Source organism: Eptesicus fuscus, chromosome 10 (genome assembly GCF_027574615.1).
Source record: "Eptesicus fuscus isolate TK198812 chromosome 10, DD_ASM_mEF_20220401, whole genome shotgun sequence".
NCBI classification, from domain to species: domain Eukaryota; kingdom Metazoa; phylum Chordata; class Mammalia; order Chiroptera; family Vespertilionidae; genus Eptesicus; species Eptesicus fuscus.
This window is the reverse complement of record NC_072482.1, coordinates 80,040,310-80,066,335: the sequence shown is the minus strand read 5'-3', so window position 1 is coordinate 80,066,335 and position 26,026 is coordinate 80,040,310. Positions and strand designations below refer to the sequence as shown.

The following is a 26,026-nucleotide window of genomic DNA, read 5'->3' as shown; positions in this document are numbered from 1 at the left end:
TTCTGGAACCTTGGATTGAAAGGATCCTCTCCCTTAATTCTCTGCAGCTATCCAGGTCATGTGACGTCATGATTTGCAATACTCTGTACATCACTATCTGTCTTGCTCATTTATTTGCTCTCTATATTTGTCTTTCTGTTTCTTCTCTCTCTCCAGTTTTACTCTTTGGGGCACAGTTTTGAACAAACACAGATTTGGATTCAAATCCTGTGTCGTATTCTCTTTCTTTTGGAAGTTACTAACACTGCAACAGTAAGAAAAGAAATATTCTGGAAAGGGTACTTTATCTGAAGGAGGGTTTATGGACTCATCGTTCAGAGAAGCGTGAATCCTCTTTTTAAAACTGAAGTTTTGGTAGAGATTTAGCAATTTTATTTAGCAGAGCAAGATTCTTATTTTATTGTTATTCCTATTTTCATTGCCATTGATTTATGTTCTTTATTATTTCCTTCCTTGTACTTGCTTTGGTTTACTTTGTTCTTCCTTTTCTTTTTTCTTGAGGTAGAAACTTAGATAATTGATTTGAGACCTTGTCTCATTTCAAATGTAAGCATTTAATGCTATAAATTTCCCTTTCAGCACTGCTTTAGCAGCATCTCACTTATTTTCATAGAGTGTACTTCCTTTTCTTTCAGGCCTGTTTTTTTCCTTTGAAAACTTCTCCTTGTCATATGAATTATTTAGTAATGTGAGCTTAAATTACATATTTAGAGACTTTTCCTGTTGCCTCTTATTGAATTATTTCAGATTAATGCCTTATGGTCAAAGACCATACATACTGTATAGATTATTTTAAATGTGTTGAGGTTTTGTTTTATTGCCCAGAGTATGATCTATCTTGGTGATTGTTCCATGGGTGCTTGAATAAATTGTATTCTGCTGTTATTGGGTAGTGTGTTCTAAATTAGACCCTATCAGTTGGTTGTTTTGTTCAGATCTACTTTTTTGACGATTTTCTATCTGCTAGTTCTATCAGTTGCTGTGGGCAGGTAGAGGGGAGTAGGGTTTGAAGTTTCCAGCTTTAATTGTGGATTTGTCTTTCTCCTTTCATCACTATCAGCTTTTACTCTTGCATTTCGAGGCTCTGTGATTTGGTGTGTACATATTTAACATCATTATTTCTTCCCTAGGGATTGATCCTTTTATCATATGTAATTTCCTTTTATCTAATAATTTTATTTGTTTAGAAGTCTACTTTATTAGATGCTAATTATAACTATATAATTATTACAAGTATATGAAGAAAAGAATATTCCTTTGTATTTACCCATAATTCTGCTCTTCCTTTCTGATGCTCAAAAATTCTTTCACCTTTTATTTTTTTGAAGAACTTTCTTTAGTCATTCTTTAAGGATGGGTCTAGCAACAAAGGTAGCAGAGATCAATAACCTGTATGGCTTAAATATTTACTATCGGATTCTTTACTGAAAGACATATGACTTCTCTAGGTTTTAATTTCTTTAACTTAACAACAAGGGCATTGGTCGTGATCATCAATATCCTTCTAATATCTCTAATTTCATTCAATGGAATTATATGATTCATTGTGTGAAGGTAAATTTGTTCCCTCAATGACCACATTTGACCTTAGACAATACAGAGCTCAACACTGGAAAGTAAATAATTAACAAATACTTATTCACTTTATCATGCCAAGAATATAACGTGAAGGTGAAAAGAAATCAATTTCAGTTTGCTGACTGTGCTTCAGGTAATTAGGTTTATGGAACTGGAGCTGAAGTTCCTACTGTGGGCTGGCAAGAGCCCATACTGTTTTGCACCTGCCATGGAAGTCATCATGTACCATCACAATCTGGAGGCTGGAGCTTCCACAGTTATGTTCCTGCTCTTGTGACTAAAACAGCTCAGCTCACCCCATAGCTTACAGAACAAGTGCTCTCCGTTAGCGTTCTCTAAGCTATTACTTCCAGAAGAATTATTTTCTAGTCATCATTTTTGGGGTGCTTGCTAGGTGAAATGTGTGAATTGCTTTCTAAAATATGCTCTTCTAAATTTAGTCCAGGTAGGAGGTCACAGAGAGATATATCATGTTGTTTTGTTTGTTTGTTTGACATTTGAGGATTCAAGATTCATGTACACATATTTTTAAGACAAAAAAAATATCCTATATTATAAAGATGTAATATGCAAATGGTCATTACGCCGTGAAGCGTAACAACCGCCACCTAACGACCAGATCACAGATCAGCAGGAGGGTGGGGCAGGGAGCTACAAGTGGTAGCGGAGAGTTACAGGAGGGGGCAGGGCAGCAAGCTATAAGGGGGGGCGAAGTGGAGGGAGGCAGGGGGAGCTACAGGAAGGCGGGGCAGCGGGCAGAGAGCTACTGGAGGGTGGCAGCGAGCTACTGGCACACTGATTCGTGCAAAGGGCTACTAGTGTAGAAAATAAAGAACTATGAAAAATAGTCATGACAGCTATTTAAAGACAACGGAAACTCCTGTTTCATTAAAAAAATTTTCAAAAGGCCAAATAGCTATTCTCCAGTGAAGTTCACAAACTGGGAAACTGCAACTCTTAATATGCCCAGATGCAGTCCCCTGGTAACCTTTGCTTTGCACAGCATTGGTCCAGAAGTTTATTTTCATTTTTGAATTTGTTTACCAACATTAAAAAATTTTAAGGGTTCACATGAAAATTTAAATTTCTGGACCCTCTTGAGAATGAGTCACTGTTGGGTCCACATTTCCACGCAGGTGGGAGGCAAGTGACAGTCTCTTTGGGCATCACATATGCTTTCGAATCCAAGTGGGAGTTGGCTTCCCCACGTTCCTTCTTGTCCTGTCAAACAATAGTTGCCATTTATCCTCAGTCTCATGCTATTGTTTCTTAGAGTAGAGCTGAAGATGGTAGAATATCTAGTATCTATTTTCCAATCCAAAGTAGGAAAATGCAAGAAGGAATGTGTTTTATTAAGAATGGGAGATGTATTATATTTTTGTAGTGATGAAAAGTATTCCTACTTGAAAATGCACAAGCTAAAGATGCCTAGTGTAATACAACCTGAATGACCATTCTGAAATATACCTGTTCTCCATCCTTCACTCACAGTACCCACAGCTTCAGGCATCTCTTCTTTTTCAACAAATAAGTGGAGGCCATGATGATCTCATTTTCTCTACTTTTTTGATTTCATCTCAGACCAGGAAAGATGGCATGAATGCCCAGGACTTGATAACAGTGTCTCTTTGGTGTTATATTCCAGGTTAGCACTTCAATTTACTTGGGAGGAAGCTGGAAGTTCAGAACTGTTATATATCTACTACATTTCCATCGATTTCTGGACAATTTATATTCCAGAAACCACTTATAGCTTACTTAAAGTAGATCCCAAGACAGAGCTTTTCCTTTTAGTTTCAGAGTGGTAATATTCTAATACTCTGCTGGCTGCTTGAACAGACTAGAGTTGTAAACACATCTGCATCATCTCTCTCTCACACCAAGCCTCCCTATCACGTGGAGAGACTTTGTGAAATAATAATGTAAGTAGAAATTGTTACAGGAGGCACAGCCAGCTTTCTTCTATTTTTCACTTAGCATAGTATTTAATAAAATAGCATATTGCCCATATTTAATATGTATAAGACACTGAAATGAGTCTAGGAAGGTAATAATTTGTAGCATGAATATTCAACATATTACACTGGGGTATTGGATAGAATAATAATTTCTGGCTAGTTTGGTGTTAAAAAGGAATGCTCACCAAAGTGCATCAAAATTAAATATAAATGTACCATTGTTACTCCCTAAAGTGAATCCCAAAGGCAATCTTCCAAAGCTAACAGACTATCTCATATTCCAGATGAGCTAAGGAGAGTCATTTACCTCCTGTATTTTAATATTTATTGGTGTCTAATAAGTTTTTTAGATGTCAGGAACCTCTCTATATATCTATACCATTTTCAGGCAACAGAGATTTGAGAAGAAGCTGTTGATGTCTGACTTCCAAGTTTGGTATCTGAGTACCTGCAACCCAAGAGATTCTCAATAAGGTTAACATTGAATGAGCATATTAACACATCTGTATACAGGTAAGCATGTCTCCTCTCCCTCTTTGTCCAAGCAAAAATATCTTTTTTGTTTGTTTATCTTTCAATGTTAGAGATCATTGGGCTGTAGCACAGAAACACATTCATTCAAAAGTCTTTCTTTTCTTCAAAGACTACATATTAGAAAAGGCTAGGCAGCTCAGACTAGAAGCCTAACACTTTCAAGTGTATTTGGTTAAAACTCAAAATTCCAAGTTGCTTGCGTGTCTCTGCTGACGCAATTCCAACATTACCGTAGTGATAACATATACAAAAGAGATCTGTAAAATTCAACTTTATGATAGACATGTAAGGAATAAGTGAGAGAGACAGGAGGCCTTTAACTCTGAAAAGCATGGTCACTTTTTAAAAGTTCTGACAGAATATTCCCTGCCCAGTGGGAGATGGCCAAACCTGGGACTACTCAGGGAGCTCCCCACAGGTATAAAGTACAACTTTTAGAGTATGAGTTTTGAGAAAAACAGATTTAGCATCCTTCCCCTCCCATTGTCTCCTGATGAACTGGTCTCTGTGGTGCCCAAAGCAAGCATGACATTTTCATTTCTGGTTAAAGATAAAGAGGACACCTTTGGTTCTTTGCCTGCATTTTGGAGGCCACCTGAACCTGTGAGCTTTGTGAACGGTAGTATTCAAGGTGATTTGGGCGATGTGTGGATGCAATCATGTAAGTAGAAATAAAATTGGATTATAAAGCAAAGCAGAATCCTCCATAGGATTAATATCACTGGGTAAAAAAACTTGAATAAGTTTACAAATTTTTAGTTAAATGCATCCATGTTTAAATAGAACTTAGTCTTCCTAGGAAAAGACAAAGTATCTAAATTCTCACCAATAAAAGTCACAAATCTATACTAATAAAGGGGTAATATGCTAATTAGACCAGGAGACCAGACATCTTCCTACCGTCTGACTTCCTTCCGGACAAAGCCATGGTGGTGGGGGCTGAGGCAGAGGTGGTTAGGGACGATCAGGTCAGCAGGGGTGGGCAGTTGGGGGCCACGAGGCCGGCAGGGAAGCGGTTAGGCAGCAATCAAGCCAGTAGGCAGGCAAGTGGTTAGAAGCCAGCAGTCCTGGATTGCGAGAGGCATGTCCCGCAGGGATGGGCAGTCGGACATCCCCCAAGGGGTCCCAGGCTGAGCTGAGGGACCCCCCTCCCCCTGCACAAATTTCATGCACTGGGCCTCTAGTGTTATAATAATATACACAGTGAATGGAGTTCAAAGATGCACATAATGGCTAATACTTTATGAGAAAATCAATTAATGAGGAACAATAAGAACAAAGTGCCAACTTTTCATTGTGCAACAGAGGAGCAGTGTGTTTAGTGAAAGAGAAGAAGTTGCTAAATCAGACTCAGAGTTGAATCAGTTGATAAATCATTAACATTCTCAGCTTCAATTTCATCAGTAAAATAGGAATAACTACTATTTGTCAAGTTTGTTATAAGAAAAAAATAAGAATATATATATCTATATATAATAAAAGCATAATATGCTAATTATACTGGACAGTCGAATGACCTTCCGGATGTCCTTCTGAATGAAGCTGTGGCAGCGGGGACCAAGGCAGAGGTGGTTAAGGGCGATTAGGCAGTCAAGTAGTTAGGGCGCTATCAGGCAGAGTGGTTAGGGGCGATCAGGCAGGCAAGCAGGCGAGTGGTTAGGAGCGATCAGGCAGGCAGGCAAGTGGTTAGGGGTGATCATGCAGGCAGGCAGGTGGTTAGGGGTGATCAGGCAGGCAGGGGAGTGGTTAGGGGCAATCAGGCAGGCAAGCAAGTGGTTAGGGGTGATCAGGCAGGCAGGCAGAGTGGTTAAGGGCAATCAGGCAGACAGGTGAGCAGTTAGGAGCCAGCAGTCCCGGATTGCGAGAGGGATGTCCAACTGCCGGTGTAAGCCCGATCCCACAGGGCTTGGGATTGGGCCTAAACCGGTAGTTGGACATCCCCTGAGAGGTCCCAGATTGCGAGAGGGTGCAGGGTGGCTGAGGCCCCCCGCCCCCCCCGCATGAATTTTGTGCACCAGGCCTCAAGTATATATATAAAATATAAAAGGATAGTGACATATAAATATAGAAACTCAAAACACAATTGATGTCAATCCCCTGGCCTTTTTTTTCTTCACTCCTATGGACTTTTTGAAATTCAATTTTAAAAACTAAAAGGAAGAAATTAGTGCATAGACATTAGTATTGCTTCTAATAGAATTTTGGTGGTCTACTTATATCACTGAGAATGAGGTATTTAATTGGAAGTGCAAACATGAAAATTAGAGGAAAATGATGTGCAAACAATACCTGATGTAATTATAAAAACTTTATTTCACTCTTCCTTTCATTAAATCTTTATAAGCACCAAGTCATGTACTGGCAAATCTAGAACGAAGATACCGGAATGCTTTTACTCAATAATGAACTGCACGCTGATGATGATTCGTTACAGCCACATGGAGCATGTGAGCAACACCACAATTAGAAAGGTTCCCTGGAGAATCCTGTGACAACGCACAAGACAGGAATCCAGCTTTAATCTGTTCACACTTTCTATGGTCAGAACCCAAAGCTTGTGCATGTAAACATCAAAAGGAACATTTTATCACCTTGACAGTTTACAGTTTGCTAAAATGACGCTGAAAGCATAAATGCTGCTATTTTGTTTTCTTGACCAGTGCTTGGCCACAGGCTGGAAAGATCAATTCCTTTAAAATTTAAGTGATGCTTAAAGGCTACGTTTACACTGCGCACGGTACCAGCAAGGCTTCTGAATGTGTTCAACTCTCATGTGTGATCACCAAACCATTATTTATTCACCTAATGGAATTGTGAAAAATTATACATTTTCAGCAAAATGTTTTCATCTGGTCCTATATTCAAAGACCCAATTGCCAAGGTGTTTTACATAAATTTAATTCACAAGCATGTACACAAGAGAATCACTATAAAGAACATTGCTTCCTGGTTGATGAATAAAAAGTTTATCCTCTACTTACACTAAACCATACAAAAAATAATCTACAAAAATCATTTACCATCGATTTTAGTGAAAGAAAAAGCTTCAGGGGAAAAAATGATTGTGTGGTGGTAGTATTTTAGCCATCAAAAAAGGAATGTCAGTAACCAATAAATATAATGTGCTTTCTCCGTATAGACATATTTACACTTGAGTCTTTGGCTTATGTTTTTTTTTTTTTTCTAAAAAGAACTTTAAATGATCCAGCCATCATTGCACATTAAAAGAAAATAAGCCAGTTATATATATTTATATATTTATATAGAGATCTGCTACACTTGAAACATATAAAAAAATGAATTTTACTATGAATTTGCACAGCTTTTCTTTCTTATTTCTTTAAAGATTTAACATCTTTTATCTAAAAAAGGGAGGAAAACACCACGTGGAAGGTATTAATTCATGCAACACATGGTGGCTGCTCTACCAAAACCAGGAGAGAAAAGGCGCATGTTCACTGTACAAACACCGATACGTTCTCAGTTGAATTTGGTTCTTATTAAATATAGTTTATGTGGCACGAAATGTTGAAGCTTTCATACAGTAATAGAAACTAATTGAGTCCTTTTTATTAAGATACACGACTTCATAAGAAAAATACTTTTACTTCTTGAATGTAAAAGTCTCCCATCCCCCCCACATTAAAATCTTTCTGCGCAGGTGTGACAGTACAGCAGCTGCTGGCTCAACAGATGGACAGGTTTCTGTTTGGATGCAGAAGTCTCACCAAACTAAGAGGATTCCAGGTACTCCAAAGCCACATCATAGCAGAAACGGTACTGCTCCTGAAAGACGTTAAGAAAAAAAAGACTAGCCGTGAATAATAGTTACCAAATGAAAACTCAGCACACAATTTAGATTATTCAAGAATTACAAATTATTTTTTCCATAGACAAGTTGAATATCTGGGAATACTTTGCATTTGAGTCTACTTGCTGTTTAAGAAAAAGAGACAATGTAAAAGATATGTTGTCTTTGCCATATATTTTTGTATTAAATTTAAAAAAGCCTCCAATTTTTTTAAAGCTGATTATGATAGTAATACCTGATCATAATAGAAAATTTTCTAATATAGAAAATATAAAGAATCATAGAAATATTTTCTATAATTCCATCACCAGGAAATAAAATTGTTACAGTACTACCTTAGTTTTGCTTTAGTCCTTTTTATGCATGATTGAAATAATAATTACTTTAGAATAAATATAGTTGCATATATATATATATTTGAGGATATAATTAATATATACATATATATATATATTATTGATTTAAGAGAGGAAGGGTGAGGGAAATAGAGAAAGAAAGATCAATAATGAGAGAGAATCACCGACTGACTGCCCACTGGGTATCAAGCCTGCAACCCCGTCATGTGACCGCACGGGGAATGGAGCCATGAACTCCTGGTTCATAGGTCAATGCTCAACCACTGAGCCATGCTGGCCTGGCGAGGACATAATTTTATATAGTAATGCCTTTTGTGTAACATTATGTAACTTTCCCCCATGTTGATACTACATAAAAATCTAACAGATGGAGTATTTGACTGTTAAATTGCATTTATTTATTTCTTCTATTATAAATAATGCTACAGTGAATACATGCAAATATTGTTTTCCACACTTAAGATATTTTTCCTTAGCAGAAAAAAAAAAAAAAGCCAGTCATTTCCAACTGCCACTTTACAATTTTAAATTCTTAATTTTTGTCAGTTTTTGGTTCATCAGAGTATTCAAGTAAAATTTTAAAAATGGTTAGTGGTTCTTAAAATTTTTTGAGCTTATTTATATCTGAAAATGTATGTCTACTGCCTTTATATATTTAAGATAATTTTGTTAGCAATAAAACTTTTGGAGTTTAAACTGCCTTTCCTCTAGGTCCATCTATGTCTGGCTTCATTATTTATAATTTGAAAAAATTCAGAGACTGTATTACAAATTATGACTTACAATATGCAACTCATTAAAAACTTTCCAATTCAATCCCAGTAGGTAAAATTCAGGCTGAATTGGAGAATAATGTAAAACATATTATTTCTAGCAAACTTCCAGGTGTCTCCAGCAATAAACTAGGGTAATAAAAACTTTCCCCAAGAGGTCTTTATCAATCCTAGCCTAATTATCAAGCAGAGGTGATTTAAATTAGCCTACCGAAGAACCAAAAAGTGCTTGAAGCAGTTGTGTCTTTTTAGTCAGTCTCTAACAATTTGTTTTACACTCTAAATGTCCTTACCAAATGTGTCAGTACAAGTCAATAGCACATTGAACTCATAATTAACCCTGATGAAGCACAAATCAGAGGGTGCGGAGTTCTGTCAGGATTCATGGGACATAAATTAAAGGTAAATAGTAACTCTTTGGAGGTTTAAGAATGGCAGAGTTTAACCATAGAATTTTTTTCTTAAGGTAACGGTGGAAAAATCAAAGTGAAATTTGAAGGTAAAAGTTGAATTCTGAGGCCAGAAGTGATGATTTTAAGAAGACTTGATCTGGGAGATAGAGGCAGAGTTTACATCAAGAAATCAGATTGCAAGTAGTTTGAAGACATAACCACTACTCATCTGCTTTGTAAGATGGCCTCAGAGTTCTACCTCAAAATTCCCTCAAATCCACCCCCCACTGCCAACGCCCCAGTCAAAACCAACATCACCTTGTTTGGACAACTGCAATAACTTTAGGGATGAAGCGGACTGAATGGGGTTGGAGGACTTGTAGAAGGGAGAAGTCTGTTATCATTCTTGAAAGTGAAAGAGTATGCATGTAGTAACTCTTCAGGTTTTGTCTCAGAAGCAATGCCCTTGTGTGAACAATCCATGTGCAGGAAGTGGTGAAAATACTTAAATGTTTATTGAATTGCTCATTTTAGTTATCTGATCATCTTGATAAATGCAGAGCAAGCAACAGTGATGCCTAGGTTTTTCTGGTTTACTTTTCTGTGAGCATAAACTACACAGCTGCTCCTGACTTTATCCCACCATGCACATATGTGTAACCCACAGACATCTCTCTTTCGAAGAGACATGTGCTAGAGAAGTTCAACTTTCTTATTTTCATACAGCTTCACCCAGATACACTCCCACATACACATACCTATCGGCTCGTATTTTGTAAACTAAGTTCTGCTTTTATGAACTCTGGCCAATTCAGGTAGCGTCATATGAACTACACTCTGTAACTGGTAAAAGCTAAAAATTGTTAATGATGACAGATAGAAAAATGTATAATTTGATCAGGAATGAAGAATTATATAAATAACGACTAAAATAAATTTCAGTTGTCCTTTAAAAACATTGGGCGACTAAATTGCCGATGGAACTTACAAGTAAATCCCTCAGATTAATTTTACCAGTTAACTCAATATGCTTTAAGAAATAAAAGTAATAAGAATAAAGCCTAGATAGCAGGTTTATTCTTATGATAGAACCACTTATCAAACTTTTTTGTAGCAAATATTTATTGCCCATAACAGAAAAAAAAATCCTATACATTTTCAAATTTAGTGAAAATAGTTTTCTCCACCATTAGCAGTTTATGAGATATGTAATTAAGTTATCGGGGTAGACAGAGAGGCTCAGCAATTCATCAGTTAGACAGGAAAGTTAGACAGTCTCACTGACTCATTTACACATCTGATTCCCTGTGTGAGCATGAAATCAAATCACAAGGAGGTAAATAACTGACTAATGTCTATGCTTCCTTCTACCTCTAGGACTCTGACTCACCGGGGCTTCCACCATGTTGGGCTTGCTGTTCCTTAGTGTCTTCACCGCATGGAACACATCGACAACGTTCTGCCGTTTCACCATTTCGACAACAATGCCTATAGCACAGAACATGCCACTTCGCCCGCCACCATTCCTAAAACCGAAGAAAGCAAAGGCATTTTAGTCTGAGGTTTTGGGTGACTATAGGTGACACAAAGATATATGTTTGGAAAAGAAAATATTATCTTAAAAATTTTTTTCCATTTGGGTCTTAATTTTGCTTCATATGTGTGTACGTATGTGTACAGGACAGAGAAAAAGGACCCTTGAGGAAGATGCTAGCCCAGTAGTTGATGCTTAGAAATATGCTATAGGCATAAACTGCCAACCTAGATACCCTGAGATTTTGATAGATCTGCAAACTGTATAAATCAGGAAAGTGGCTTAAAGGAATATTCAAAATAATTTAAATCACTGAAAAACTATACTATAATCAAGTTTTTAAAAAGTCAGTAGTTAATTATGGAATTATGGTACAGAAATATCTATGGAGTTATGTAAGATGTGAGTCAGGTACTGCAGCATGGAACATGTGCAGGCTAGTGAGGAAATGGGCACCGAGCTCCCTGGCCAGGCCAGCTGCGTACTCACAGGCAGTGGATGATCGTCCGACCTTCCCCTTCCTCACATTCCTCCTGCCATTTTTCCACCTGCAGGATCAGTTTCAAAAACGATCGTTTGGAGCCTGGCACTTCTCGATGAGAAGCCCACCCTAGATACTGAAACTGCTGCACCATCAGATACCCTTCCTGTGGCTGTGGAGAAAAAAAATATATTGTTACATAAGTTGGGACTTGAAATTGTACTAAACGCAATAGGTTCATACCAATTGACACGATGATATAAATGACATTTACATTGGATCGAGTCTGTAAGTCCTAAATATGTACATGCCCATGCAGAAACATTCTAAGTTACAGAAGCAAGAAACATGAGAATTATTCTTCATATAAGCTCCTCCCTCATAACTTTAATCCAACAATCTATACTAATAAAAGTGTAATATGCTAATTAGACTGGACGTCCTTCCTTCTGGACAAAGCCCCAGCAGGCGGGGCCCGCGGCAGAGGCCCTGGCCATGGTGACGGCGACTGCGGGCGGAGGCCAGGGCCAGGCCCAGGCCCTTGAACGAATTTCGTGCATGGGGCCTCTAGTCAACTCCAGTGTTTATACTTCTTAAATAACCTTCGAAGTCATCTCTTCTGTATCACCACTGACATCACTGCACTACCAATCACAGGCTATGATGACTGTCTCCTCCTGGATCTCCCTGCATGAACTTTGATCTCCTTCCAAATCGTTCTTCCTGCAGGCAGCATGATTATTTTGCAATGCCAATTTGATCTCGTCATCTTTTTGCTTTCGTGGCTTCCAAATGATCTTATCATACAATTCAAATTACTGTCATGGCTTACAAATCCTATGCGACATGGCTCCACCATCTTTCTCAACCTTCTCTTCAACTTGAACACACCATTCAAGTGCCAGACACAGTAGCCTTCTTTTAATTCATTTATCAAGTAATTTCTTACCATTGGGGCTTTGAACATACATTCGCTTTTGTCCTGAACATTTCCTTCTTGCTTGCCCTTCTCAATTCCAAATAGTGATCAACTTGGCTTGGGTTTGCCAGGAACTTTTTAGATCTATCTTCTAAAACTCATGTGTAAACCCGGATAGTTGGTTATCCCACCCCTGAATAGCTTCTACTGACTCTTCAAATTTTGGCTTAAACATCACTGTCTCAAAGAAATCTCTGATCACCCAGCTATGTCATGTCACCCAAACACTTTGTATTTCTGTACTCTATAAAATGACTCATATTTGTAAATAAATGATTACTTAGTTATTTAATGTTTGTCTCCCCTGATAAAATATTAATTCTTTAAAGACAGGGAAATTTCTCTTTTTACCCTAAACTCTGTACCGCTCAAACTTAGAAAAATAACTTCAAAAACAGAGTATTGTTGAATGAATGAATCAAAACCTGAAATAAAAATTGTAAGAAGAATATGGAATACATGAGTAAGCCATAGCATATGGCATCAGATCTGAAGCTCCATCAGGCAAGGGCTCAAGTATCTTTTGGTAGGATGAGAACCTACCTAGTACAACACCTAACTTCTTGTTGGTGAATACTAAGTATTTGATGAAGTGAATGACATTAAATCATGAGATAGAAAACAGAAAAAAATTCCTGCACTAATAAGGACCAGAGCACCCAAGACAGAGGAAAGTAAACAAATAAATAAGCTGACAAAAAAAGTAACACATTTCAATTCCTGTTCCTAAAATATTTTTCATATAAACAGTTCAATTAACAGACAAGTCTTACTTTCTTAGTTTAGCGGCTATGGTTTCTCAGCTAAAATATTACTAGAACCATAATGTAACAGATGTGCAGACATAATGAGACTTCACTGAAATTAACATCTAAGAGATGCATGAATATTATGACAGGATTGAAGTTATCTTTTTCTCCACTAAAATGAGCAATAGAATTGGGTCTGGTTTTATCCTCTGTCTACAGTTATATACATATAGACTTATTAACCAGAAAGGTATATAGCCATTTTGATATAAAAAAGCACTTTATTATGACAATCCTAATCACACAATTAAAATAAGAGACATACAGAAAGCTGCTGCTAAAGAGTAATTTTTAAAAACAGAGTGATTTCATAGAAGTTACCAATGTTTTCTTTTCAAATTCTGCTTATTTGGTTACATAATCTAAACAGTTTTTCATTAATATTTCTTGTTTTTAATTGGCCTTTTAGCATAAAGCACATGAGGAGGACTCTTCAGGGACACAGTTGCTACTTTGCTCTTGGAAAGGGCACAGTGGTAGCACTGGTTCTATCTACAGATCCGGGAGAGTAAATGTTGGAACGTTTAGAAAGATGCAATTGTAAGTGGGAGGAGAATCAATGACGTCTGTGAGTTACCCTTTTCTTCATGCTGGCTTCTCCCCTATACACAGGACTTGGAATAGTGACATGGAATCCCTCTCTAATGGCTCATCCAACATAGCCTTTCCTCCCGAAGAGAGCTTCTTCTCTGTCATCATTATTATTATGTCATTATTTTTTAAATATATTTTATTGGTTTTTTTACAGAGAGGAAGGGAGAGGAATAGAGAGTTAGAAACATCAATGAGAGAAACATCGATCAGCTGCCTCCTGCACACTCCCTACTGGGGATGTGCCCGCAACATGCCCTTGACTGGAATCGAACCTGAGACCCTTCAGTCCGCAGGCCGATGCTCTATCCACTAAGCCAAACCGGTTAGGGCTATTATGTCATTATTTTTTAACTGCATGGCTTTTCTGAGCTAATCAAACATGCAGTCAACCTGGCGATACAGCCACATGTGCTGAGGAGCCAGTCAGACGATCAGACTCAATTAAGCCAGTGCATCTGAATCTATATTTTCAGGTGTATACATTAGTCTAGGAGTATAGCAGAAAACTTAGCTTCCAGCATTTCTGCTTTTCTGTTTTTAGAGTGCCTTTTGCTCTAGTACTAAGGAATAAGATGATTACTAGACTTGGGACTGATTATGTAATGCTTATTAATTCTACTCATGTTGTGTGAGTGGAATTGTACCCCATCATGGTTATGCTCTACCTACTCTGGATCAGCTCAGTTAGAATGATTAAACAATGACTTACTCTTGTTAGATTGCATATCCTAAAAATCCGGTTTATCACATCACAATCCATTGAACAAGACATACATTCCACTTGGATAGGGCCATAGCGCAGCATCCCTTCTTCTGGCCAGTACTGAGGGCAGCCCTAGATGATGAATATTTTGAAAGAAGAAGAGCATGATTTTTTTCTACCTAGTGTGATATAAAGCATTTTATTACTATGTTATTAAGTTGCTTATAAATACACAAAAGCCATCCATAGCCATTGACCTGGGACAAGTCGACTTCATTTAACATCACAATAGAAGTACAGCCATAATCATATACTAATCTCCAGAAGTCCTTCACAGTGTTTGGCAGAGGGTATTGTGTGACGATGAAAGCAGCTGGTTGCCTGTAGCTCTGTGAAGAAACAGGGTAGATGGAGAAACATAAGGACTTAAAATGCATGATCAATTGTACAAGCAGATTCAACAAACTTCAACTTAGCACCATAAGATATAATAGCTTTACATGGAATGGAGCCAGGCTGTGGTCCAAGGCATGGAACATCAGATCTGAACCACTGGAATGTACTGAAACTAGTAACTAGTCAATCTGATGGTAAAACTTTGATGTCTCAACAGCAAATCAAGTCAAATAATTTAATTTTTATTTTATTGAGAAAGGTAAATACAGGACAAATAGAAAAGAAGAAACTAAAGAACTTCTTGAGATTAAGATCCTCCATGAGGTACCAATATCAGGCTGTTTCAGGTTTCCAAAGGTAATCAGCCCAAGAGCCTGATGGCAAAGTAGGCACAACATTCCCTGTAGTGTGTGTGTGTGTGTGTGTGTGTGTGTGTGTGTGTGTGTGTGTGCGCGCGCGCATGCGCACACCTCTCTATCCATCATCTATATCAACTCTCGTATATGTAACGGTTTGGTTCTCCTCCACTCCAAGTAAGAAAAACCACATATGCCTCAAACTCACATGCTCTTATGTTATAGGAATATTATGAGCACATTCTGGACATATAATGGATAATTTACTTCCCTTAGTTTTCTGGGTCTTTTTAATGTATATCAATAAGCACAAACATAGTTTTAAACATTTAAGTACCAAATCATGTCAAGTACCAAAGAGCAAAACCAATGAACTTCTTTGCTCCACCTAAGAGGGAATGGGTCCTCATTTGCCATGTGTCCCTTCATTGGAACACTATACATTATCTCTTTCCAGAAAGAGGGGGTAGTAAAGGCAATGCACATCTGGCCTGGGCAATCTCGTGTTCTGCAGATTGATGTCCTACACTAAAACAGAAATATATATTTCTCTGTAATAACTTAAACTAATGACTTGTAAAAAAAAATACCCACCAACCTAGATATATTTTAATGCTGATAAAAACTGTCAGATATCTACTAACGCATTTATATCATACTACTTTTTAAAGTCCTTAAAATGTCTTAACATGAGTGTAGAAACTGATCCTTGAACTTCATTGATCCTACTACCATCTGGGAAATGCTGCTAACCATGGTATTTCACACTAGGAAGGATTGCAGGATAAATGTGAGTAGCAGTAATTCACCTGTCTGCGTCTAAATGACTTCAACACCTCACAAAGTTCCACCTGTAGCCTCCTATGAAAGTATGAAGTCTCATGAGAAAGGATGAGAAGAAAGTAGCAAGCTTTCCTTCCAATGAAATCTCCACTCCATGGAAAGTAAGCCAAAGGAGGCTGATAAGTATTACTCTATTTTTTTTTAAATCACAGTAGAGGGGAGATGGGTGAGGAGGAGATGATATGGGAGACTGCAGATTTCTTATTTCTTTTCTCTTTAAGTACAGGAGCACATCCAAGATTTTTAAATCACAGAATCCTTGGTCTTACCTCCTAATCCTTCACAGGAATGGCAAATGGGTGTATAACACTAATTATGAGGGTGGAGGGGAAAAGGAAGGAGGCAGTGTTGAGCAACCTCTTCTTATAAGCCAAATCAAATCTTCCTTTTCTGAAGCCCCAACTATACTACTAAATCCACAGGGATACTATGAAATATATTTGTTCAATAATAGAGAATTAAGCAGAGTAGGAACAGATAGAGTACAAGGTTCAGTCCTCATATGAACTAGAAAACAACCTGGAAATCAAGAAAAATTTGACAGAGATGCCAAAGACAAAATTGAAAGATATCAATATCTTTCCTTCTTCCTTTTTTGACACATCGTTTTTTTTTTCATTCCAAATCTAGACTCAGAAGCGAAAGATCTTGAATGTTTTCTCTCTGTACTTAGTATATTTGCCTTTCCAGACAATTGGAAGGAGCAGAAGTGGTACTATGAGAATCCAATGTGATTTCAGTGAAAATAATTAATGGCTAGGCAAAACTCTGGTCATAGCAAGGATGGGAACTTTCCACTTGAGCTTGCCTTTACTCTGTTCTGCTCTATAGCATTACAAAAAGAACAGAGTAACTGGCTAAAAGACTAGTCTTGGAAGGAGAATGTGGATTTTTCTAAGTCCGTTATCTGAAGCTAATTTTGAAAAACACAATAGAGCAACAACTTAGGAAGTTTCATTCTTAGTCACAAAGAAATGACCTTTGACTTCTAATTTCTGGTTGCTATGGTTCTAAAGGCTAAAAGGCAAAAACTAGAAATGTTTACAAAAGAAGGTGACAAAACTGTTGAAAAGGATTCTGAACCTTGAGATCCTTCTTGCCTTTTCCAAGGTAACAAAAGCAAGATGGCTAAGGACATTTTTAAAATTCTCTCTCCATGTTGTTCTGTCTATGGGATGCTAACATGCTGAGCACCTGCTTTTCAATCTACAGCGTATGAAGATTGGTGGGGGCATGTCAGTTCTTTAATTATGATAGATGCATTAACCTGATATCTTCCCTAGTTACTTATAGCCTGTATTAACTGATGGCCAATCAAACAAGTTAGTTCTAAATTATTGGACCATTAAATGTCAAAGATACAATTTTCCCAATTTAATAGAACATCAGAAAGATTGGGCATTCTGTGATTTTTTAAAATTCCTTCCTAGCTGTATTTAAAATAGATAAGCATGATCTTTTCTGCAAATAATTAAGATAAAAAAATCTCACCTAAATATATTTCCTGTCCAGCATATAGTAATTGATAATCAAGATCCAAATTCATAATAACACCTAAAACTTACAATTCCTAAGAATCCCTGTAGGGGAAATTCAAAATCCTTCTCAAAAAGTTTTGTTTTGCAATGAAAGTTTCCAATTTCCCTTTATAGGCCATTTTAATTTTCCTGAAAAGAAAACTAGCCAGTGTTCAATGCATTATGTAGCTTTTCATGACACTTTACACTAACAAAGGGAGCAGTCTCTTACATCCATAAGAGCAGCATTGATGTAGTTACTACTCTCCCCATCAATTGTAATTAGAAAAGGCAGACATCTGTCAGGTGGCAGCATGTCCATGAAACGGTTCTTGTCATGGTTCCTTGGCAGGCATGCTATGCTGCAGTCTTCAGCTTGTAGTCGAGGGGTGACTGAATTCAAGGTCTGAAAAGAAAAGGGAGCCCAGGTTAAAAGACAGCAACCCATTTAAATAGCACAATACAGATTCATTAAGTATTTAGGAGGCCAAGTAGAAAATGAAGGATTTGTACAAGGTATATAGGAACTGTACAATGTGCCTTTTCTTAAAAGGAAAAGGGAAGCTAAACAACACAGCTACCTGCATAATGCATTGCCTAACCAAATATAATGCAATCAGAGTGTCCTATGATAATGACCCATCACCCAAGTTGGAAACTATCATTTCTAAGAACATTTGGCATGCCATATTTAAAGATAGGCTGGGGTAAGCTGGCAAGAGCACTGGGTAAAGAATCCAAGTATTAAGTTTCTAGAAGCACTTCAGAGTCACACACTTCCATGGATGTTTTAAGGGCAGTATAAACATTTGTGTATTTTAGAAACAAATGTTCTGCACAAACTTTAGCTATTATTATTAATGTGTGTGGTCCCACATTTCGAGTGACACAGAAGGCTAAAATGCTTTAGACTGGAAAAAAATAAAGGTTGTAAATATATAAAAATCACCACTAAATTCAATTTTTATATCTTTTCCCATACTCTCCCCTGAGTTTGAACTCATTTGCTTTTCATGATGCAGCAGATACAAGCTCATTAATACAAAAGTGACTGCACAATATGCATAATAAAAGAGAAAGGTATTATACTTAAAATCGGGTCAAAGGCCTTAAATTTGACTTGAAAGACCTCTCTTAGAAGAATTAATAATGCCCAGAACAAGTTGAAGTAAGTTGCTCATAAAAGAGGACCTAGAAATAGCAAATTACCTGGAATTCATCTTTGAGATGTGAAGAATTAGTCTGGGAATCTATCCTAATCATATCAAAATATGCAGCTTTAAATTCACAGACAGGTATGGCAGTTTCTCCACATAAGCAGGCTTCTAAAATGGCATCATGAATAAAAATGTACTGTTCCTATTAAAAGAAAGAAAATGAAAATCTTCATATCATTTTAATAAAGCTTATCTGTCATCAAAGAGATAATTCAGAGAACTTTCTCTACATGGAAATATGAACAAAACCACCAATATTAATAAAAATACCAATCAATAGTAGCTTGATGAGCTACTATTGATTCTATGTAAAAAACATGGGCGCATTGTTTGAAAAATGTTGGAAAAGTCTAAAAAAGAAACCCACTAGAGGTAAATCAACAATCAACATACCTCTGTCTGGACCATATTGATACGACGAGATCTTAAGGCTTTGACACAGTTGTAGATGTCAACTACGCCCTCTCTTTCAGCCATGTCCAGCATGATATCAATCACAATGTAACAGCCAGTTCGTCCAGCACCAGCACTGCAAAAAATTAAACAAACCTAAAGAATTGCAGGAGCACGTCTGTGCAACCTTAAATAAAGATCCTTTCAGCTTTCAAATAGGTGGAATCAAAGTAATTTCACAGAGCACAAGGCATAATTTGTACATATTGTATAAACACTTACTATTGTACAAAAAACTTCCTGTAGAATATATAGTTTGGTATAAGCTGAAGATTGAAATAAGAGTTCCAAATCAGATGACGTAACTTTGTGAATCAAATTATTTTTATAAATCATTATATTGAAAGTAATGTACGTACTTTGTTCAAATGCCATAGCTCTCTTACGTAGTCTTCATGTTATGAAAACCAAATACACATAATTTCAAATTCATAGAATTGATTCAGAAGGATTCACACTTTAACATTTAACCCCAAAGTAAAGACTTCAATACGCATGTGTTGTGGGTCTTCTAGCAAAATGCAAGACTGCTGGCTCTCTTAGTCAAACAGACTCTTGTAAATTCCAAGGCCAAGGAACATTAATTCCAAAGCCTTTCAATGGGAAATCTGAGAAGCCACAATGCAGGGTAAATGCTAATGGTGAGGGTGGGGAAAATGGTGCTTATCAATGGGGAGGATACCAATAGTTGAAAGACTCTTTTGAATGGAAATCTGAAGGAAAAATAAAAATGAATTGTTACAGTATAATTCTTATCAGATCACTATAAGAGTCACTACCTTAAGGTATTTAATTCAGTACTTGAAATCATAATATACTGTTGATAATTTTGCCCCTTAGGATTGCTTCTCCGATTTTATATACAGAAGTCAATGGAGCAAACAAGATATACTGGGATTTTTTTTGGAGGGGGAGGAATTCCCCTTGCAGTCTGCTTCTTCTTTTCCATAAATTCAGAGATAGCTGAGTCTAAGTAGAAAAATGACACTTCTGTTTCAAGAGAGTATCTAAGAATCTTGGAGCACTTCTGAAGCAAATAATTCACAGGAAAATAAACCCCTATGATAAGTCAAAACAACCCTGAACTGAAAACCTTCAATTTCATTTTCTAAATGCATGGATAGACTATTAACATTATTTCTTTGTTGTCCAGATTTAGTCACTTCTCTTAAACTCACTGTTTTTAAGGAATTTAAGTAAAAGATATTGTGAATATCTCTATTCCTTTATTTTTCTCTTTTCTTTATCTCTCTCTTTTTTCTTTTTTTGCCTACTGTCTCTCAATCACTGTTCCCAGAGTTTGAGACAGAAAAGTAATTGAAGAATACATCAGATTTCTTTAGGAGGATTGAATTAAGATTGTTTATTTTCCAGGTTACATAGTATCTGATACATAGGGGCTGACTTTTATTTTATTCTCTGTGGGGTTTTCCCCCTTTTATTCATGACCATTTAAATTCTGAATAGGCTGGATTTTCAGAAAGAAAAAAAAAAGCATACGTACAAATTATTGGGTAGTGTGGAGGAGATAGTATGTGAGAATGGTGTGTAGCATTTAGAAAAAGCCTTTCAGATTCAGTATTCTTCTGTTCACATCTCAAAACGAGGCCATGTAATTTGCTTTTAGTGCCTCAGAGTGCTTGTTTTAAGAGAAGTTTCTAATCAGAAGAAAGTCTGGATATAATGTTCACATTTTTCCAGCATATATTTCCTGGGTTTCACTGATGTAGTTTTCAAGGTCCTCTGATGGATGTTTTTTTTTTAAAAAAATTCTTAAATAGCTGTGTTATAGCACAAATTTTTGCATTTTAGGCCATTTACTAACTTTGTATGTCTCAAATTTAGTTTTAAAAGCTGGGATTCTATTGGGAATTTACTAGGTTGGCAAGAAATCTCTATCTCAACCTGCCATTCTATACAATATGGGATTTGCAAAAGCAATAAAAGAACCCCAAAACACAGATGTTGCCACTAAAAAGCAATTTCTACACTCATAATTGTGGACAGCACTATACACATTAGGCTGACTGTATTTATTTCTTAAATTTCTATTTTATATCCTCCTTATGGCTTTTATTTCCTTGCTATTTCACCTTATCTGTAATACATGCAAGCAGAAACTTTGTAAGAATGCATTCTTTTTTGTGCTTCAAGCCTTATCTTGATACTTTTTTAAAAAGCTGGCTGTACACAGTCCATGCCATTTGGACCATCACTCACCTGCAATGCACAACGATGGGGCCAGCACTGGGAGGGTTGGAGAACTTGACTCGCCGGATGAAGGAAAGCAGCCCTGTTGCATGGTAGGGCACTCCATGGTCAGGCCAGCCAGTGAAATGGAACTGCTTAACTTCACGAATCTCATTGTATCCCCTCTGTGCGAACATGGAAAGCAGTGTTTTCAGATGGCCCAAAATAAAGTCATAGAACACAGTCATGAGTACTAGGCCAGACTGACAATGAAAAAAGGTACCAGGATCATGCTTTTTCTGAAAAAGGATGCTGGGCTGACATGGCCCAGGAGCTTACATTTATTGTCAGACAACTGCCAAAGAAAGAAAATTAGAAGTCTTGCCCGGTTTTATAAGTCTGGGTAAATTTTATTTACTCTGACAGTGTGTTCCTTCCTGAGAATGAAAACACATAAAATTAGGGGAAAAGGAAGAAATGGAAAAGCGAAAATGCTGCCCTATTGACCCAAAGCACTGAGTACTCAAGTAGTTTATAAAAGCAACTTTCTAGCTTCTCACACCTCACAAAGGGATTGTCATGCCTTGCTTATCCATGTTGAAAATGGTTTTGAAGCGTAGCATGTAGAGATTTTCCAGGACAGTGGTACTCTAGATTGGTTTATAAAAATATACAGGCAGCTAAACTATTCTTTGGGCAGCCTATTTTTCTTAACTCTGTGAAATAATTCAGCACACAGAGTATTATTTATAGTAACAAAAATACAAAATGAAAAGAGGCGAAGCATCCATTGTTGGGCCTCCTATTGGGTTAATTTAAGAGAAGCCTTTAAATGCACATTTCAAAGCTTTCCCTTCTTTTTTGTTAGAAGACTGTAGATTGTGGTAGCACCGGTTAGAAAGCACGGATGAAGTGCGGCAGAATTTATTTTTCAGAACCCATTTTTTTTAGCAAAAAACCCAAAACTAAAAAACCCAAAAAACCCACTATAACCTATACAATTCCAACTCTATTGTGAGCTTATCTGTGAAATCTCAATCTCAGTTGTTCAGACAGAATAGGTAGAAAAATTGCATGAAATAAATGAAACAAATTAAGAAAGCTTATTTTTAGATTCTATCCAATGTGCACCAATATCACCCAAACCTTGAAAGCCAGTGGTCATGTCATATTCTTTTTAATTCCAATTCCTAGTACAAGTCACTACAGAAAGCAGGGCTCAACAAGTAATTTAATAGCAACAATAATAAACATCACCATGGAGGCATACAAATGGAAAACCCCCGTTCATTACTCCTTTCAAAGTCAACTCTAGTGAGAAAGGTCATAAATTGTTCTAAGATTTGATTTTAGATATTGATTCACCTTCTCTACATTAATCCTCTTACTAGAGTTGCTACAAGGACCTTGCTCTTTTTAGTAAATTTTAATAACTTTTTAAAATGTCTATTCACTTTTTATTATTAACATAAAAACTAGAATTTATGGATAATTATCTTGAATTAATCACCTAATTAATGATTATTAATTTCATTTAAAAATATTACCTCTAGTTTTCTTGGTACAAAATAATTTCATTTAAAAATAATTGTTTCTTCTAATAGTTTATAAGGAATAGTTTATTCCTTTTGTCTTATATCATTTGATAGATGTTGAATACCAGTGAGAATGATTATCCACATCACATTCCTGATTATAACGGAAATTCTTTTAATTTTCACTTCTTAACACCCATGCTGCTAGTTATTGTTGAATCACCTTTATCATGTTTAGGGACTCTCCTTATTTTCCTAATATAATTAGAGTATTATTATAAATGTTTAAATCAAAATAAGTGCACTACAATGTTTATTGATAAAATCACATGGTTTTGTTCCTTTAAAGCACTGACATAATGAAACATCCTACCACTGATGTAACATCTTGGTATTCTTAGAAAAAATCATGATGGATCATGTTATGATCTTTCCTTAATTTATTTTGGTATTCAAATTTTAAATATTTTGTTTTGAAGTTTTTTTTTATAGCATGTTCTTGAATGTAATTGATTTGCAATGTGTGTGCATGCACACTTGACAGAGGGAGAGAGATTGAGATAAAAAAACAGACAGAAAAGCGCTTCTTCATCTGGTTCTGTTATCAGTTATGCAAGCTTTTAAAAATATAGCTGTTCATAACAGTTTTTCTATAGCCTAATTAGTTTGATTAATATAGCTAGGCATTAGCAATTCTCCAAAGATTAAGAAACCTCAACTATGAAATCATAGTGCAATTTTAGTGGTAAATTTGAACAATTACTTATTTTCTTCAATCATCTGTTCAGGTTTCAAACTCTTTTTTGGTCAAATTTAGGAAGTTACTTTTTGCTAGAATATCAGTGTATATGTTGTTCTGTATAATGCTACTTTTCATTTAATACTTCCTCTAATTATTTTTAATTTTGGTAAAATACTTACAAATATCATTTGCAAACAAATGCTACTTGTAGATCATAATTGTATAATAATGCAGCTATCTTTCTATTGCTGGACATTTATAGCCATTTATAATATTCCAAGACTATAAACAAAGTTATTGTATTTTAAATACACTCCTTATGATAGATTCATGAAAGGAAAATTCTTGGTCAAATGACACCAATATTTTAAAGCTTTGTAGATGTACAAAGGCATATATGCAACAATGGTATCTGCAGCAATGTAACTCATTGCTTCTATATCCCACTTCATTGTCCTTACACTGGCCACTCTGTTTTAGTCTTTCTGATCCTCTCTTTATATATAAAGAGGTAATATGCTAATTGGTCCTAACAGTGTCCCAGTCACAACCAGTCAACAGACAGGAGCTGGTGGGCGGGGACGGGGACAGGGACTTGTGCCACCAGGACATGAGGCTGCCTCTGGGGGCAGCCCCCCTGGCAGAGGCATGCACAGGCTTGCGGCGCCGCCCAGCCAGGAGGGGGGTGTCAGGACAGGCCGCGGCGGCCCCCCTGGCAGAAGCGCGTGTAGGCCGGTGGCGCTGCCTGGCCTGGAGGGGGGTGGGTATCAGGATGGGCCACGGTGTCGCCCAGCCTGGAGCGGGGCATCAGGATGGGCTGCGGAGGCCCCCCGTGGCGGAGGTGCGCACAGGCCTGACCCCCCCCCCTGCCCCCTGGCAGAAGCGCGTGCAGGTCCCCAGATCTGCCTGGCCCGGAGGGGGGCATCAGGATGGGGGCGGGACCTCGGCGGAGAGCTCTCAGCACTCCTGCGCTGGGCTCTGAATGCACGGAGAAGAAGGGAGAGCACATAGGCAGTTAGGGGGTTTAGGCCAGGAGGGGAGAGCGGATAGGCAGTTAGGGGAATCAGGCCAGGAAGGGAGAGCAGATAGGCAGTTAGGGGGATCAGACAAGGAGGGAAGAGCAGTTAGGGGGATCAGGCCAGCAGGGGAGAGCAGTTAGGGGCATCAGGCAGGCAGGCAGGCAGGTGAGCACTTAGGAGCCAGTGGTTTTGGATTGTGAGAGGGATCCCAGATTGGAGAGGGTGAAGGCCAGGATGAGGGACTCCCACCACCCTACCCCCTGTGCATAAATTTCATGCACCGGGCCACTAGTTAAAAATAAAAGTCAGATCATGTTACTCCTGGGCTCATAACCCTTCAATGGCACCCAACCTTCTTTTAATACAAGTTAAAATCCTAATGGTTCACAAGGTTTCACTTAGTTGGCTCTGTGATTTCTATGACTTCATCTCATATTTTTTTCTTATCTCTGAACACCCTTGACTCCTGGCTGTTTCTCATTGTGACAGTGATACTCATGCCTCAGGGTCTATGAAATGAATCTTCCCTCCATCAGAAATATTCTTCCTTGGGTTAACTTGGGATATAGTAGTTAAATCCCTCCCTCCCTCATTTCATACAGGCCTTTATTTATATGTCATTTTCTCAATGAGTCCTTTACTCATCATCCTTCTTCTACCTCAGCAATATTCTCTACTTCCACTCCCAACATTATTTTTCTCTGTAGTACTTTTCATAATATATGATATATTTGATTATTTATTACTGGTTATTGCTTATATTTCTTAACAGTTTATAAGCTCCCACAAGAGCAGGAATTAATGTGTCCCCAGGTTTATAAACATGCCTCGCACACGGTATGCTCTCAAAGAAATATTTGTGAAATAAATGAATAAAATGAATGGATTTGTAGAATCATCAGAACATATCTTGACAGAAATTTTAAGAGAAAATTTAAGTTTCAGTATACATATTTTTTTAAAATAGAACTTTAGAGTACCTACCCTTTCCAGGGTGAAAGTCCTAACTACATATTCAGCAAGTGGTTCCATTTCTACACAAGTTACTTTGAAGTCACCATAAACTTCAGTATCATCAGGCCAATACTTATAGCACTTAACCTAAATGACAAAAAGACGACATAGGTGAACCTAAATACCTAATACATGAACCAAGATAATTTAATTTCCGTGATTACTCTTCACCTCACAGTTAAAATACAGCTTTAAAAAATCTATAAATGAGACAAGAATGTTTCACATTAAATAGACTTTAT

At 37.2% G+C, this 26,026-nt stretch overlaps 1 protein-coding gene across 2 annotated transcripts in view; it reads right to left on the bottom strand.

Annotated features, from left to right (window-relative positions):
- Positions 1–7,618: 7,618 nt before the first annotated feature.
- Positions 7,619–26,026, bottom strand: part of PTPRK (protein tyrosine phosphatase receptor type K) — a 477,611-nt gene continuing 459,203 nt past the window's right edge. For both annotated transcript variants that reach the window (XM_008138467.3, XM_008138476.3), the window contains exons 21-30: positions 25,755–25,871; positions 21,505–21,659; positions 19,225–19,360; positions 18,824–18,973; positions 17,847–18,020; positions 14,760–14,891; positions 14,509–14,634; positions 11,426–11,589; positions 10,793–10,928; positions 7,619–7,856 (exon numbers count right to left, since the gene is read on the bottom strand). In XM_008138467.3, coding sequence (XP_008136689.1) covers positions 7,803–7,856; positions 10,793–10,928; positions 11,426–11,589; positions 14,509–14,634; positions 14,760–14,891; positions 17,847–18,020; positions 18,824–18,973; positions 19,225–19,360; positions 21,505–21,659; positions 25,755–25,871 — 1,344 coding nt within the window. In that variant the 3' untranslated portion in view covers positions 7,619–7,802. The remainder of the gene's footprint in view (positions 7,857–10,792; positions 10,929–11,425; positions 11,590–14,508; positions 14,635–14,759; positions 14,892–17,846; positions 18,021–18,823; positions 18,974–19,224; positions 19,361–21,504; positions 21,660–25,754; positions 25,872–26,026) is intronic.